This window comes from Rhinichthys klamathensis, unplaced genomic scaffold (genome assembly GCF_029890125.1).
Source record: "Rhinichthys klamathensis goyatoka isolate OS25496 unplaced genomic scaffold, OSU_Roscu_1.1 h1tg000249l_1, whole genome shotgun sequence".
NCBI classification, from domain to species: Eukaryota; Metazoa; Chordata; class Actinopteri; order Cypriniformes; family Leuciscidae; genus Rhinichthys; species Rhinichthys klamathensis.
Window position 1 is genome coordinate 2,613,643 of NW_026606771.1, and position 15,338 is coordinate 2,628,980.

The 15,338-nt window shown below is 40.5% G+C and overlaps 1 protein-coding gene across 1 annotated transcript in view; it reads right to left on the bottom strand.

Annotated features, from left to right (window-relative positions):
* syn2b (synapsin IIb) overlaps positions 1-15,338 on the bottom strand; it is a 136,066-nt gene that overhangs the window by 1,171 nt on the left and 119,557 nt on the right. Inside the window, exons 10-12 of the mRNA XM_056266551.1 lie at positions 8,446-8,598; positions 5,959-6,025; positions 1,991-2,579 (exon numbers count right to left, since the gene is read on the bottom strand). Of these exons, the coding sequence (XP_056122526.1) occupies positions 1,991-2,579; positions 5,959-6,025; positions 8,446-8,598 (809 nt within the window). The remainder of the gene's footprint in view (positions 1-1,990; positions 2,580-5,958; positions 6,026-8,445; positions 8,599-15,338) is intronic.

The window sequence follows — 15,338 nt, forward strand, 5'->3', positions numbered from 1 at the left end:
CTTCGTGGCATAGATTCAACAAGGTGCTGGAAGCATTCCTCAGGGAGTTTGGTCCATATTGACATGATGGCATCACACAGTTGCCGCAGATTTGTCGGCTGCACATCCATGATGCGAATCTCCCGTTCCACCACATCCCAAAGATGCTCTATTGGGTTGAGATCTGGTGACTGTGGAGGCCATTTTAGTACAGTGAACTCATTGTCATGTTCAAGAAACCAATTTGAAATGATTAGAGCTTTGTGACATGGTGGAAGTAGCCATCAGAGGATGGGTACATGGTGGCCATAAAGGGATGGACATGGTCAGAAACAATGCTCAGGTAGGCCGTGGCATTTAAACGATGCCCAATTGGCACTAAGGGGCCTAAAGTGTGCCAGGAAAACATCCCCCACACCATTACACCACCACCACCAGCCTGCACAGTGGTAACAAGGCATGATGGTTCCATGTTCTCATTCTGTTTACGCCAAATTCTGACTCTAACATCTGAATGTCTCAACAGAAATCGAGACTCATCAGACCAGGCAACATTTTTCCAGTCTTCAACTGTTCAATTTTGGTGAGCTCTTGCAAATTGTAGCCTCTTTTTCCTATTTGTAGTGGAGATGAGTGGTACCCGGTGGAGTCTTCTGCTGTTGTAGCCCATCCGCCTCAAGGTTGTGCGTGTTGTGGCTTCACAAATGCTTTGCTGCATACCTCGGTTGTAACGAGTGGTTATTTCAGTCACTGTTGCCCTTCTATCAGCTCAAACCAGTCTGGCCATTCTCCTCTGACCTCTGGCATCAACAAGGCATTTCCGCCCACAGAACTGCCGCTCACTGGATGTTTTTTCTTTTTCGGACCATTCTCTGTAAACCCTAGAGATGGTTGTGCGTGAAAATCCCAGTAGATTAGCAGTTTCTGAAATACTCAGACCAGCCCTTCTGGCACCAACAATCATGCCACGTTCAAAGTCACTCAAATCAACTTTCTTCCCCATACTGATGCTTGGTTTGAACTGCAGGAGATTGTCTTGACCATGTCTACATGCCTAAATGCACTGAGTTGCCGCCATGTGATTGGCTGCTTAGAAATTAAGTGTTAACGAGCAGTTGGACAGGTGTACCTAATAAAGTGGCCGGTGAGTGTATAATAGTGAGTGAGAGCGACCTGGATGATCAGTGGATGAGGAGATATTTTGCTAAATAAAATGATCCTGTCAGAAGAATTGAGCGATAACTTTAATATTGATTGTTCCGTCTGTATCATCTCAGTGAGCTTCTGTGAGGGTTTACGCATGCGCAGTAAAGGTGAATTTAGCGTTCTCACGAAACGCCAATTAACGAAATTCGCGAAACCGCTAGTGTGGACGGAGGTTTGTTTTAAACGAAAACGCCGTTTTCAAATGTGTCCGGATTAATGTAGACGTATCCCTAATTTCAGTGAACACGAGAGTAAGGTGTTGAAGGTAGAGGAGCTCGATCCCGCTCATGGAGATTTACTTTCCTGCAGAGGTTGCAACTCTGAACTGGACCAATCGCAGGATTGGGGTTCAATGCAAAGAAGGAGCGGTGGAACAGGGGGCTGTCCTCCAACTCGCATATTATGGGCCCTATTTCAACGATCTAAGCGCATGGTTTAAAGCGCACGGCGCAAGTGCACTTTGGGCGAGTCCGAATCCACTTTTGCTAGTTTAACGGCGGGAAAAATGGTCGGTGCTCCCGGCGCATGGTCTAAAATGGTTGTCCATATTCTCTTAATGAGTAATGGGTGTGTTTTGGGCGTAACGTGCAAAAAAAACAATCAGTCTCATCTCCCATTCCCTTTAAAAGCCAGTTGGGCTTGCGCCTTGGCGGATTCGCTATTTACATGGTGGAATTGGCAAGTAAATAAATAAAGAGGTATATTTAAATAAATAAATAAAGAGGCGAAATAAAGAAGTACCATATGGACACACTTTGCAGCAAATGATCTCCAAGCACTGAAGCAATAGTGGAAGGATTCTTACTTCAAGAGAGGATGGGTTGACTTCTGCTGGGCTTCAGGCTGATCCTCCACAGGAGGCTGGGATTGGGTGGGTTGTTCCGGGGGCGGAGTGGGAACAGGAGCAGGAGACTGGGAAGGAGTCGCTCTAACTGGGGCTGATGGTGCTTCAGATGGAGGTCGGACTTGCTCTCTGAGCACTGGTTTAGGCTGGAGCTGGGGTTTAGCTGGTGAAGGGGGTTTAATGGGAACCTTGGCTGGGGATTGCTCTTGATCTGGCTGGGTCTGACCAGGACTCGGATCTGCGGGTTTTGGGATGGCCTTGGTGGGAGGTGGGGTTTGGGGCTTCGGCTGGATCTGAGGCTTGGAGTTCCTCCGAACTGGGGGCACTGGTTTTGGGGGAAGGGGTTTGGGGGGTAGTGGTTTTGGGGGCAGTTCGGTTGGCTTCCCTGGACTGGGTTCTGGTGCTGCTTGAGCCTGGGGTTTGGGCTGCTGGGTGGTGGGGGGTAGAGTTGGGGCAGGGCCTGGTTTGGGCACTGGTTCCTGGGCAGGGACTGGCTCAGGTGTAGGCTCTTGACTCTTAGGCTGTGGTTCTTGGGGTTTCACTGCCCCCCCTAGGTTCAGTACAAAACAGAGTCATCATATTATACATTTTTGTAAACACTGAAGCTTGCAAAATGGTTTTAAATCCAGCACCAGAAACATTGCATGATTTATGATAAAGAATTAAGGCGCCCCCACGACTGGCCAAAGTAACCATACAAAGGATATTGCCCAAGGTAAGGAATAAGGATAGTCATGTCCACAAAGCAAAAGTAAATTGCTTTTAGTCCAAACAAGCAGAATGAAACAGACAGGGGTGTGTTTCCCATACAACGCTGTAACTCGCTGCTTCACTACTATAGTACGATGATGCATCGTTGAAGAAATCCTCTCGCTAGTCACGACTGTATCCCGAAACCATATCGTCGCAAATTGGTCGTTCAATCACATTGGTTAATGACGTCACGCAGGTGGTGGAGTAATAACTACTTTTAATTAATCTGTTTGAGATGGAATTAATGCGAGATGTTTTACTATAAATTCCGAACATGTCATCTGAGGAATATTTCAAATTTTTCTCAGTTATTTTGCTTTATTTCCAGATTCAATCATAGACTCTTTCTTACACACTAGAGCTCGTTCACACATGCGCACTCTTCAAACACAACGCTTTAAATCTCTTGACAAACTAAAAGACGTAAATGACATTTGTATGTATTCTAAATAAAAGATATAGATTGCACTGAATGTCAGCTTGCTTATTTTGCTCAAGATCAGGATTTATTGAGTCCACATGTCATGAAAACTGGAAACTCTGCTTCTAACCGCAGCTCGAGATCTAGATCTGTCAAACACACAACTCTGCGATGCTGTTTGCGAATGTTCATTGGCGAACGATGCTTTCGGGAAACACACCCCAGGACGGTTAGTTTGCAGGATTATAGGTGAGGATGTGAAGAGTAAAAACTGCAGGTTCACAACAACAGATCATGCACACAGAAGAGCCGAGACCCAGAGGAGGCATGCGCCGTCTTTAAAACAAAGACAGCTTTTCTTTTAGTTTTCACCCCTGGCCTTGATTGGGATGTTTTTTTTCCTTGTATTGTTTCAGATATACTTTATTGTGTGTTTTATTCACAATCTTGATACGTACCAAACATAAAGGACAACTGGGACACATGCAGGAACAGGGGAAATGTGGGAGATTATGTGTTCTCGCGTATGAGAGATAATGATAATGATCTAGTTGTGAGTGAGGTGTCTCTTGTTTGTTTAAAGAAATGCTTGATTATGTTTCCCGATATCTCACTATGAGTGAAAATACACTGGGCTTCACCCCTTTTGAAAGTTTCGTGTCTTTCGTAAAGGGTATTTCAATTTGAAATGAGGTTCAGTAACACAGCACAGTAAGTCTGGAAAATGGGAGCTTTATTACTTTGGACATGAGGGGGAAAGACTAGATCTATATAAGACACAAATCACAGTTATAACCCAAGTACTGGATTTAAAGAGGCAGTGACATCAGCAAAGCCTAATCAACCCAAGCTAGTGGATATTAAGTCACACACTACGGGACGCCACATCAGCACATAGAGATAGAGATCTGACATTATTTCCAGTATGCTTGATGAGTACATTCATTGATTTCATTAGTTATACTTTTCACACACAAAAATATTTCTTTGGTAATGCATGCAAATGATCTTAAGATAACAGTTCCCATGCAATATAAGGACACATTTTCAACTCTGAACACAGATACCTCTCACGTGTGTTATAGATACCATCTTGCATGTTGATAAAACAGTTAAAAACATCAATATACAGAACAGGCACTACACTGAAAACACCTCAGACGTCCCTCTTATACATATTCAGTCCAAGAACACCAAGCATTATGTTTTTAAAACTGGAAAAGCTCATTGTTGGTCAAATATTGCATTAATCAATGTCAAGACTAAATCTGTAGCACTATATTGGCTTATTTAATTGAACGTCTTTGCATAAAAAACACTGAATGGCTTAAAAGCGGTTCCTCGAAAATACCTCTAAGCAATACTATAAAACTGCAATGCCTTCATGACGCAGATCAGCGTTTAAACAGTCATAACAAAGATTATTGTAAGAGATCTGCAAAGAAAGCAAATTTGCTTTCTTATTCGGGGTGAATGTCATAAAACATGGCCAGGTCACATTTCACGACAACATCAAAAGAAAAGAAAATATATTTTGCAAAAAGAAAATGAAGCCACGTTAATTATTTTGCATTGTGATATTATTTTCATGACAAATTCTCTTTATGTTCATGCATCTAGAAAATTAACTTTAGAGTTTTTTTGGTATTTCCTATTATTCTCGTTGTCATTAGATTCTCATTACTCTAATGAAATAATTTCTTTAGTGCATTACAATGTAAAGTGTTTTACAATCTTTAAAATAATCAGAAATAACAAATATGCTGTAATGTATTTTTTTCTAATTACAATTAGGCCTAAACGTGAAAATAATGCACACAAATGCAATGCAAAAAAACTCAATGGTTTAAAAATAAGCTTTATTTTCATTATGCAAAATATAAGTTCTTATTTAATCTTGTGATTTTGCGGTGAAATATGAACATGTCAGGTTTCTTGTGATTGACTATTCCACTACAGTAGGTTATATATTGCTCATAATGATATATAACATAAGCTGACAGTCAAGAGTTCACGGAGGACGGACTCATTCTCATTCTATTCTGAAACATTCCTGATGATTCCTAAAATTGACGGGCCTCAGATTGGAATGTAATGGCTATTTAGATTTAGAGAAATCCTTCAAATGTCTTTGTTTCCTCGAGGTGATTATCTGTAACAGTTCATCAGGCTGAACGTACATTAACCTCGAGAAAAGCACATATTTCAAAAAAACACCTTTAGAAATCATGCTGGAAATACTGAAACCGCAAATCCTATTTTGTTAAAAACACACATTTAAGATGTGAACACGAAGACATCACTCATGCAAAACCACAAACACTACGTTTGAATAAAAAACATGACATGTATAACACACACACACACACACACACCTGAAAGCTAGACGATAAGGAACCACCCTTACTGAAATAAGTCTTTCACAGTACATATTGAGCACACGGACAGCACAGCACTGGACTTTAGGCACAGTTAGAACAGTTCTTGACCCCTGAAACCACACGACTAACAGTGACACACACACACACAGCCGTCAGAAGCGAACAACGACAGTGAACAGGACAGAGAAACGCCAGATTCTGAGGAGCACGAGCTCAAACTACGGCATCTGTCACTATCTGAACCTCAACACCGGGGAACTGAGCTCTCGTGTTACTGCGGTTTATCTGGGATTGCGGCAGTGCAAATCATTTTGCCTGGACTTGTTTTGGTCCGACAGCAACTCCATTACAGTCGAGAATGTACTGTAAACAACCTTGTGGAGGAGGACGCTGGCCGAGGGTCTTGTTGGGGTCAGTCAGGCTTTCTTTTAAGGCAGCGCTCTGTGAACACACACACACACACACACACACACACACACACACACACACACACACACACACACACACACACACACACAGAGAGAGAGAGAGAGAGAGAGAGAGAGAGAGAGAGAGAAACCTTCTTCAGTCTCACTGGACATTCAAGATTACATTTTAAGCGCATTTCTGGTGATTCCACACCAGGGGGCAACACTGGACACATTTACATTTACAACATATGGACACATTCACAACACTGGACACATACACAACACTAGACACATACACAACACTGGACACATACACAACACTGGACACATACACAACACTGGACACATTCACAACACTGGACATATTTAAAGAGACAGTCCACCTAAAAATTACAATTTGAATGTCATTCAAATCGGTCTGAGTTTCTTTCTTCTGTGGAACACAAATAGAAGATATCTTGAAAATGTCTCTGTGTGTTTTAATGTTGTCTATGTGTCTATATGGTGTTTTTAATATGCTTTAAGACAAACCGTGTAAATTCATAAGTCGACAGCATTGCTGAGTATTTTCTCCTTAAAGGCACAATATGTAAGATTTGTTTCGCCACAAGAGGGCGCAGTTTCCAACAATAACAAAGGCATAGGTTGATGACGCAGTGATGAGCTGAATGATGGGACTTGCTGTCAAGCTGATGGATCTAATAATGTTTATGGATGAGTGCAAACATTCATGTTTATTAACATTACAGTGGTATGAAGCAGGTCGCGATTGCTAATGAGACAGATATCACACGCGAGTCCCGCGGATATAAAGGAATAAGGACATTTAATTCTACCGAACTGCCCGCAAGTGCTGGATTACTCACACAGGTCAGTTTATTAGACGAATTAAACTTGTGAGGTAACGCAGCGCTGCTTCACTTGGTCTAACGTTACACTATCACACTAAACGGCATTTAAATGTGTGTTGAAAGTTATAATGTTATACTACGTGTTAGTGCGTTTGCTATACGAAAACTAGCAGTAAGCTAGATCAACATTAGAATAACATACTGACTATATTCTAACATTTCATCATGTTGAGATAACGTTATATAACATTGATTTGTTTTATGTACATTTGCACACCTGTCTAATAAAGTTGTCAAGTCGTGACTCGTGAAGCTCTGAAGAACATTTTTTTTCGGGACGGCCACTTATTTAAAATTGGAATTTCTCTGAAATAAAAAATCTTTGGAGACTTTTGGGATATTGTAAGTACACAAGTGCAGGAAATATATCACACTGTGCAAGTGATTTTTGGATATTTTATTACAAAATTCTTACATATTGTACCTTTAAAACTGCAGTGAACCAAAGACAGTCTCAAAAACACGGTTTGAAATCGCTGGTGTTTCTGACGTCACAAACTACCTTGTAACCAATCAGATCAACGCGTGATCGTCAACCAGTGGATCTGTGAGCTGACTGAGTGAGTGGAGGCGGAGCTCATTTGCATATTCATAGTACCGCGCATACTAAATGAGGCAAGGGTGTCGAGTTACACTGAAGATATTTTAAGGCATGAAGACATTTTTTTCCAAGGAAAAAAACTTAAAATTATAAACTACATTTAAGTTTAGAATTATTGATACAATTATTGACTACAGGGGAACTCTAATAGTTTGCTTTTGTTTTTATATTTTTTGTTTGCATGTTAATTTTTGTGTAATGTTTTTGTAATTTCATTATGTGCTTTTGTCATCTTATTAAACTTTTTAAATATTGCTATTTAGGTTTTAGCTTCAGTTTTAGTTTTAAAGTCAACTTAATAATTTTAGTGCTTGAATTTAAACTTTTTGCAGTTCATTGCCAAAGCAACATTTCTAATTTTCGTTTAGCTTCAGTTTTTCAACTAATATTTACGATATACACTTTATTTTATGTCAGGTTTATTTCAATATAACACATATGTTTTTAATACTTACATGCAATAACCCTGGTCTTTTAAAATCCGGTATATGCAAACACACATTGTTTTGCTCAATGTGCAGTTTGTTTATTGGAATATCATTTCTTGCACCAAACTGATCATTTCCATTGTATTAGTGTTATGAATCCTGAAATCCTCTCGATCACCACCAGAGGGCCTGAATATTAGTCTATTCCCTTCTAAAATATATTTCCCATGATCCCGTGCCAGGCTGATTCCCTGCACACCTGTTTCCTATTCCTGTGGTTATTACTAACACTGAACTAACACTGTTAACATTACTGAGCATTATTTGTCTTTCCATTTCTCTGGTTTATGATTGTTTGCTGCCTCTGCCCTCATGCACTGTTATTATATTTATTTAAGTAATCATCGCTTGTTTGCCTGATGGTGGTGTTAATGTTAATAAAGCTGCAGATGGATCTAAACCCCTCTGCATCATCTATAGGGTTTCTGATGGTTGGGGTTTGGTGACGTACGTGTGCAGGTTGTGCAGTGGTCGCAGGTGTGTGTGGAGAACGAGAGCTCGAGCGACTGGGTTCCTGGTTCATCTTGGCCAGAACGATGGCGGAGATCAGCTGACGGTCCTCAGGCTGGTGTTCACCAATGAGCTGCATCGAAGAGCCCACCACCTGCACACACACACACGACAGCATTAATTCATTAAGAGGAGCAGCGGTGGTTCCAAGACACAAAACAACAGTATTAAAGGGATAGTTCACCCATCATTTACTCTTCCTCATGTTGTTCCAAACCTGTTTGAGTTTCTTTCTTCTGCTGAACTTAAAGGAAGATATTTTGAAGAATATATACAGTATGAACATATAAAGAATATATGAACTATTTATTAAAAATAAAATAACTATACAAAGACAGTGAATAGGGTAAACTAATAGAAATCACCAGTTGATTGATTGCATTAAAAATTGCAACAACAAAAAAATCTATTACATGTTTTCTGAAATGTTGTTTAAATATGCAAATTAGGCATTATCAAGTTAATTAAAAACCAATTTACACACATTTCCAGAAGAGAAATCTGAACATTGGATAAAGCATTTATTTAAATTCTTGTGTAAAAAATGATTGCTGTGATTTTTATCACAACTTAAGATTCAACATTAGAATAACAAATAATGTGTTGTTTAAACTTAAAAAGGCGTGTGTTTGTGCTTGACTTGAAATATTATGTTTAACTTTAGTTTAGTTGGACAAATTTTAAGTTGTTTTAACTAAAAAGCTAATTTTTTTACAGTGCAGTTCTCTTTTTATCACTCAATAAATCAATAAATGTTATATAAATCAGGTGGATGATATATGAATTACCCATAAGAATAAAGACATGAATAAAACTGTGTAAAGCTGCTGAAGTGGAGATTTCACACATTCACACATTTCATGTCGTTTTCACACAATATGCAGTCAGTGAACACATTTCCACAATGCTTACATTTTCTTAACAGACAAGTTATACCTCCCAACAAAATTATGGATTGTTTTTGTAGTATTTGCGAATGTTAACACACACCATCCCACAATAGCAAAAACAATATTCCAAACCTTAGATACAGTATAAAAACCTCTGCTTTTGCAATGATATCAGTTCCAAAAACAATATATCTCAGCAAAATAATAAACAAACAATTGAATAATTGACACACAGCTGATTTATGTTGGGTAAATTGGGCCAACCCAAAATTACCCAATTTTTTTCTATTACATTGACACTTATACAGTAAAATTAGGACTTTGAGGAGTGATGTTTTTGGAAACAGAAACAGAAAAAGACAAACACTGTAATGTCTGGACGAGGAAGAGTAAGAACAAGGGGCCCAGGGAGAATAGCAGGAGCAGTGAGATGTGCAGTGATGCAGTGAGATATGCAGTGAGAGATGCAGTGAGAGGTGCAGTGAGAGGTGCAGAAGTGCAATATTTGATGAAAACATGTGGCCTAACCCTGAAGATCGCAGAGTTTAGACAGTAATTTTGTGCTTTTTTTGTAAGCAATACTGTAAAACTTTTTCTGTTCTTTCATACCGTGTTTCTACTGTACCTCCTGTTGTAAACAGTAAAGGGAAAAAAATGATTTGCTTTTTACTAGAATGCTTTTGAATGTGAACATTACTGTACATGTGGACATACAGTTCCCAACCAAGAAAGTTAGTGTAAAAAGGTTGGATTGCATGTTTTGCATGCAAATACCTGTAAAACTGAAACATCAAAGTCTATGTAGTTTTTTTAATGTCAACAATAGCCAGTATTTTGAAACCTGATGTACTTTGATTGACTGCATGTACCATGTGAAGTGAAAACAAGTGTTATTCTTTGTCCGAATAATTTCATTTTGAGTCAGATTTTCAGTGTTTTGGTAAAGTTAGTGTGTGCAGAGAAAGATGTGTTCTATTTTGAAATGAAGAGTTAGTATATATTTAACAAAATGTGTTTTTGAGAAGAAAATTAACCATTTGGCCAATTGTGTTTTGTAGGTGTGAGTCTGTGTTAAGAGTTTAGAAAAAGTATCTGAAGTATGGGTAAGCGCTTGTTACAACTCTTCTAATAAATCAAAGGAGTCATAACCTGTAATTTTCACTTTTCCACGAGAATCAATGTATGTTATGATTACCTAACGATTATACATTGGCCAGGAAGCCGATATTCAAAAGTGAAGCGTTTGTTTACCCCAGGGTTCGTAAACCAGCCCACGTGCACGCGCACTCAAATACGAGATTTTAATTTCTCCCCCGACTTGCCGTCAAGACGGGGCAGGATATACCATATATGGACACTGCAGACATATGCTGCAGGAAGCCCGCCCTGCCCCTCTCCCCCTCATCATATTCAGTCAAGAAAGATGCAGAAATGTAGTGCACACGTGAGTTGCTCTGTGGTTGACTGCCAGAATCAACATTCAAATGTGTTTTCTCTACCAAAAATGGACCAAACTACCAGGGACCAGTGGATGAAATTCATTTTTAATGACGCTGTTCCAACAACCCTATCAACTGGCTCAACGTTAGGTGTCTGCGCTAAACATTTTACACAGGAATCATCACGTTACATGTCTGTAGATGAAAAATATTGAATGTCTAAAAAACCACAACGTGAAACAAGGCAAAAACAACACATGCTAGCAAACGTTGATCTCTATAACCACTGTAAGCTGATAAAAAAAGTAGACTACATCTCCGTTAATGTAATCTACATTAAATAAAAGGTAAACTTATGTGGGAGAAAATAGCAACAAACGTTTTAGCTTGTTACTGATGTTAATGTATGTCTCAGTCAAAATGATTGTCTTTACCATTCAGACAGGGGCGTAGCAAGCTTTTTAAAAGTGCGGGGGATGGATGTGATCAGGGCCCTGATTAAGAATTCAAAGGGCACAATGTAATGTTGGCCCCTCCTTAGGCAGGACAAATGTAGTTTGTCCAAGGACATTTAAATTTGGCATTAACATTATGCTGGGGTAAAGTTCATAAATGATCGTTCTTTCTCATTGGATTTTGTAAAACTATGTTGTGTGGACCTCGGCCCCTCTAGGGGGGTTCGGGGGCATGCTCCCCCGAAAGAAAATTTTGTACATTTTAAGGTTAAATGCATCAATCTGGTGCACTCTGAGAGCTCAAAATTAAGAGCTTCAACTGGCTTCGACCCATGAACTGTGCACATTGAACAAAGAAAAAGCATTGACTTGTACCTAAAGAGGGTTCAAACTTAATTTTAGTTATGATATAGAGTCTCAGTCTACATTACATTATCACTGGTGTTTTAGAATGCCAAACATTTATTATAATAATATAATAATGATTTATATAATTATTCCTATGATGGAAAATCCATATAGCCTAAATGTATGCTACTGTAGAAATGAAAATGAATATTTCAAAGTAAATTTTATATTATGCTATAGAATAGGAAAATTACAATACTTTTGTCCTAATTTCTTCACTTGCAAGAAATAAACCCTTGAGTTTTATTTTGGAGAAAACACCAGATCACCATGCTGAATGATCGCGTGAGCAAAGTGCGCACTTTTCTTTAAATCACGCAGCACAAACAGAATGCCTACTTAAATAAAGTATTGTGCTGTTTAGTCTAAAAAACGAAATATAATACCAAAAACACTCGACATGTCAACAAAACATAAACATAACATCTTCCCAATCCCAAACACATATCAAGCTTATTTAAAAACCTCGCAAGCATAAACACTCATTCAAAGTACCTGGAAAAGGGAGATGTAAATAACCATAACCATAAGTTCCCGCCTCCTCAGCACGAGTGACTGAAAAATCACACCAAGAGAGGCGGGACTTAAGGCAGAACAGCCAATCATCAGCCGGTCACACTCAGAGCCGGTGTCATGTTTGAGAGGGAGGGGGAGAGGAGGACGAGCCGCAGCGAGCGCACACACAGAGCGGCCAGAGAAACGGAGGATCGACTGTAGTGAGGCGTTTGTGCAAAACTGCGGAAAAACTGCAGAAAAAGAGCGGGTGTTGAACCCTCTCACCGGGAAAAGTGTGGGTGTTAAAACACCCACATCCCCCACGGGTGCGACGCCCCTGCATTCAGAGACATGTAGACGTCCTTCCATTGACTCTATAACTTTCCTTATACAGCTCTGGTTCAGAGTCTGGCTCAAACATATATGGTTGAATTCGTAGGTCGCGGCCAGGTCGGGTTCATTCACAACTTGCGCCATGATGTCATTTTGGAATGATATGCTGAAGTTACCTGCGGTGTCAAGCCCCCTCCTTCCTGCCACCAATCAACGCGCCCCTCATTTGCATTATTAAAATGACCGTCCACGACAGCCAAAATATCGCATCAGATCTCGCGAGACAATAATGCATTCAGAAATAAGGGTCAGAGGAGCTCTGTGTTTACTTTTTTTCCACTTTTCTTTTTTTTAGAAGGGCCTGAAAGACTATAATAGAGCGTGGGTATCCAAGGTAATACTAGGTTATGACTCCTTTAAGTCTAACAGTTTACGGCTTTTGATGTGCTGTTAATGAGGATAGAAAACAGTTTCCATAGCAACATAGCCAAGTCATATCGCCAAGTCTCTCATGATGAAGCCAAGCATTTCCACCACAGAAATCAATGCTTTGACCATCATAGTTGATCATCTGACATGCAATTATTTTGACATTGACTTGTAGCCATAAGCAAATCTCTCTTCTATACTAAAGGAAGATTGATGTCTGTTTTCTTGTAGTCAATGATCTGATTCCAGAATCCTGTCAGGCGACACCGGGAAGACAATCGACCACATCGTTCCATCATGGAAATTCAAAATATTGTCTATTTAACCACATTAACCCTAAGGTTACTTCTAGTCAACAGAATGTGTTAAAGGGACCATCAAAATAAACAGAAATCCAAAACCGTTGCCGACTCAGTGTGATTTTCTGTTATATTTGTGGTAAAGATAAAGTAACATTTCTTTTATGCATGTAGAACAGAGGCAGAGTTTTATATTAATGACAATGATGATTGTTGACCATTTAAAAAATAAATAAACACGATAATAATAAAAGTAAAAAGTACATCCCACCATGGCAGGGGTAGGCAAGTTCGGTCCTAGAGAGCCGCTGTCCTGCAGAATCTAGTTCCAACCCTAATCAAACACACCTGAACAAGCTAATCAATGTCTTCAGGATTACTAAGGCTTAGACTTGTAGTCGAGACCGCCTAAACCGAGACCAAGACACTACCAAGACCAGATGGTATTGAGACCAAGACAAGACCAAGACCAAGACCAAGACAGACCAAGTCGAGACCAAGACCAAGTCGAGACTAAGACCGAGACCAAGTCGAGACCGGAGGGGAAAAAAACATTAGTGTTGAAGCTAAGCAATAACTTGTCAAATGTTGTTTTGCATTTGCCTGCCTATCTCTGCTGATTTCGAAGTCTCCAAATGAATCCATTCTGCAACTTTTAAATACATAATTATATTTTTAAAAACGAAATTATAGGCTTAAGTGCAGGATCCGAAAGTTGGTCGTTTTTGTCGCTATGGTTACACACACACACACACACACACACCGTTGGCGGTGCGCTCAAAGTCATCTGTCAGTTCAGTTGTGCAGTTACCTAAAATCAATTAAGGTAAAACCCATCATGTCACTGATATGTGTTTTACTAAATATTAATATATCAAAAACTGTACATGATATGTGTTTTTTAAATCAAGTGATCAAAGTGCTCGTTGCCGCTGCGATCAGTGGCGCGGATACAGTGTTTTCTCGCGTGGCTCGCGCGCACCGCACTGTCTTCACTCGGACGCGCGCTTCAATACGTTGCGGACATCGTCGTGGATATTGTAGTATTGTATTGCTCAATCCCCTGACCACTATGTCGGTCTGAGACAGCGAGACCTAGACAAGACCGAGAGGTCCGAGACCAAGACAAGACCGAGACCAAAGACCGTCAAGGCCGTGACAAGACCGAGACCACGTAAAAGTGGTCTCGAGACCGGTCTCGAGACCAAGACCGGTCTCGAGACATACATCACTACTAAGGCTATAGGCAGGAGAGGTTTTTTTCAGTGTTGGAGCCAAACTCTGCAGGACAGGGGCTCTCTAGGACCGAACTTGCCTACCCCTGCACCATGGGATGTAGAGCTTTTAGCTGTACTGCTCCGAGTCTTTGGAATACTTTACCTCAAGACATCCGGAATAGTTCTAGTCTTTCACTTTTTAAATCATGTCTTAAAACAATTTTTTTTATTTCTTTTAGATTAGCTTATATGATTGACATAGCCTTTGTGAACAATCGTCGGGGGTGAACAATCGAGCCCTCTGCTCGGGACAGAAGGTCCCTCCTGACGGGAAGCTCCAGTGGAGGCCCATCGAGGAAAGACACTAGATTGGGGAACCAAACTCTGCCCGGCCACCGCGGGGCTATGAGGAGCAGGTGTACATGGTCCCTGTGTACTCTCTCCAGAATTCCCGGGAGCAGAGCGATCGGGAGAAAGCATACAAACGTAACCTCGGCCACATCTGTACCATCGCGTCCAGTCCGAGAGGAGCTGGATGCGTGAGGGAGACCAGAGTGGACAGTGAGACGTCTCTCGAGACGCAAACAGATCCACTTGAGCCTGGCCAAACGCCCTCCATATCTGCTCCAACACCTCGGGGTGGAGCCTCCATTCCCCGGGCCTCGGCCCCTGTCTCAAAAGGATTATCTTCTCCAATATTCTGAGCCCCAGGGATGTAAGCCGCTCTGAGTGACAGCAGCTTCCCCTGATGATCTATATAGGTGACCACTGATGTGTTATCTGTGCGGAGCAGCACATGGTGGCCCCTGATGTCATGAGTTAGGTTCGACTCTCTCTCTCTCTCTCTCTCTCTCTCTCTCTCTCTCTCT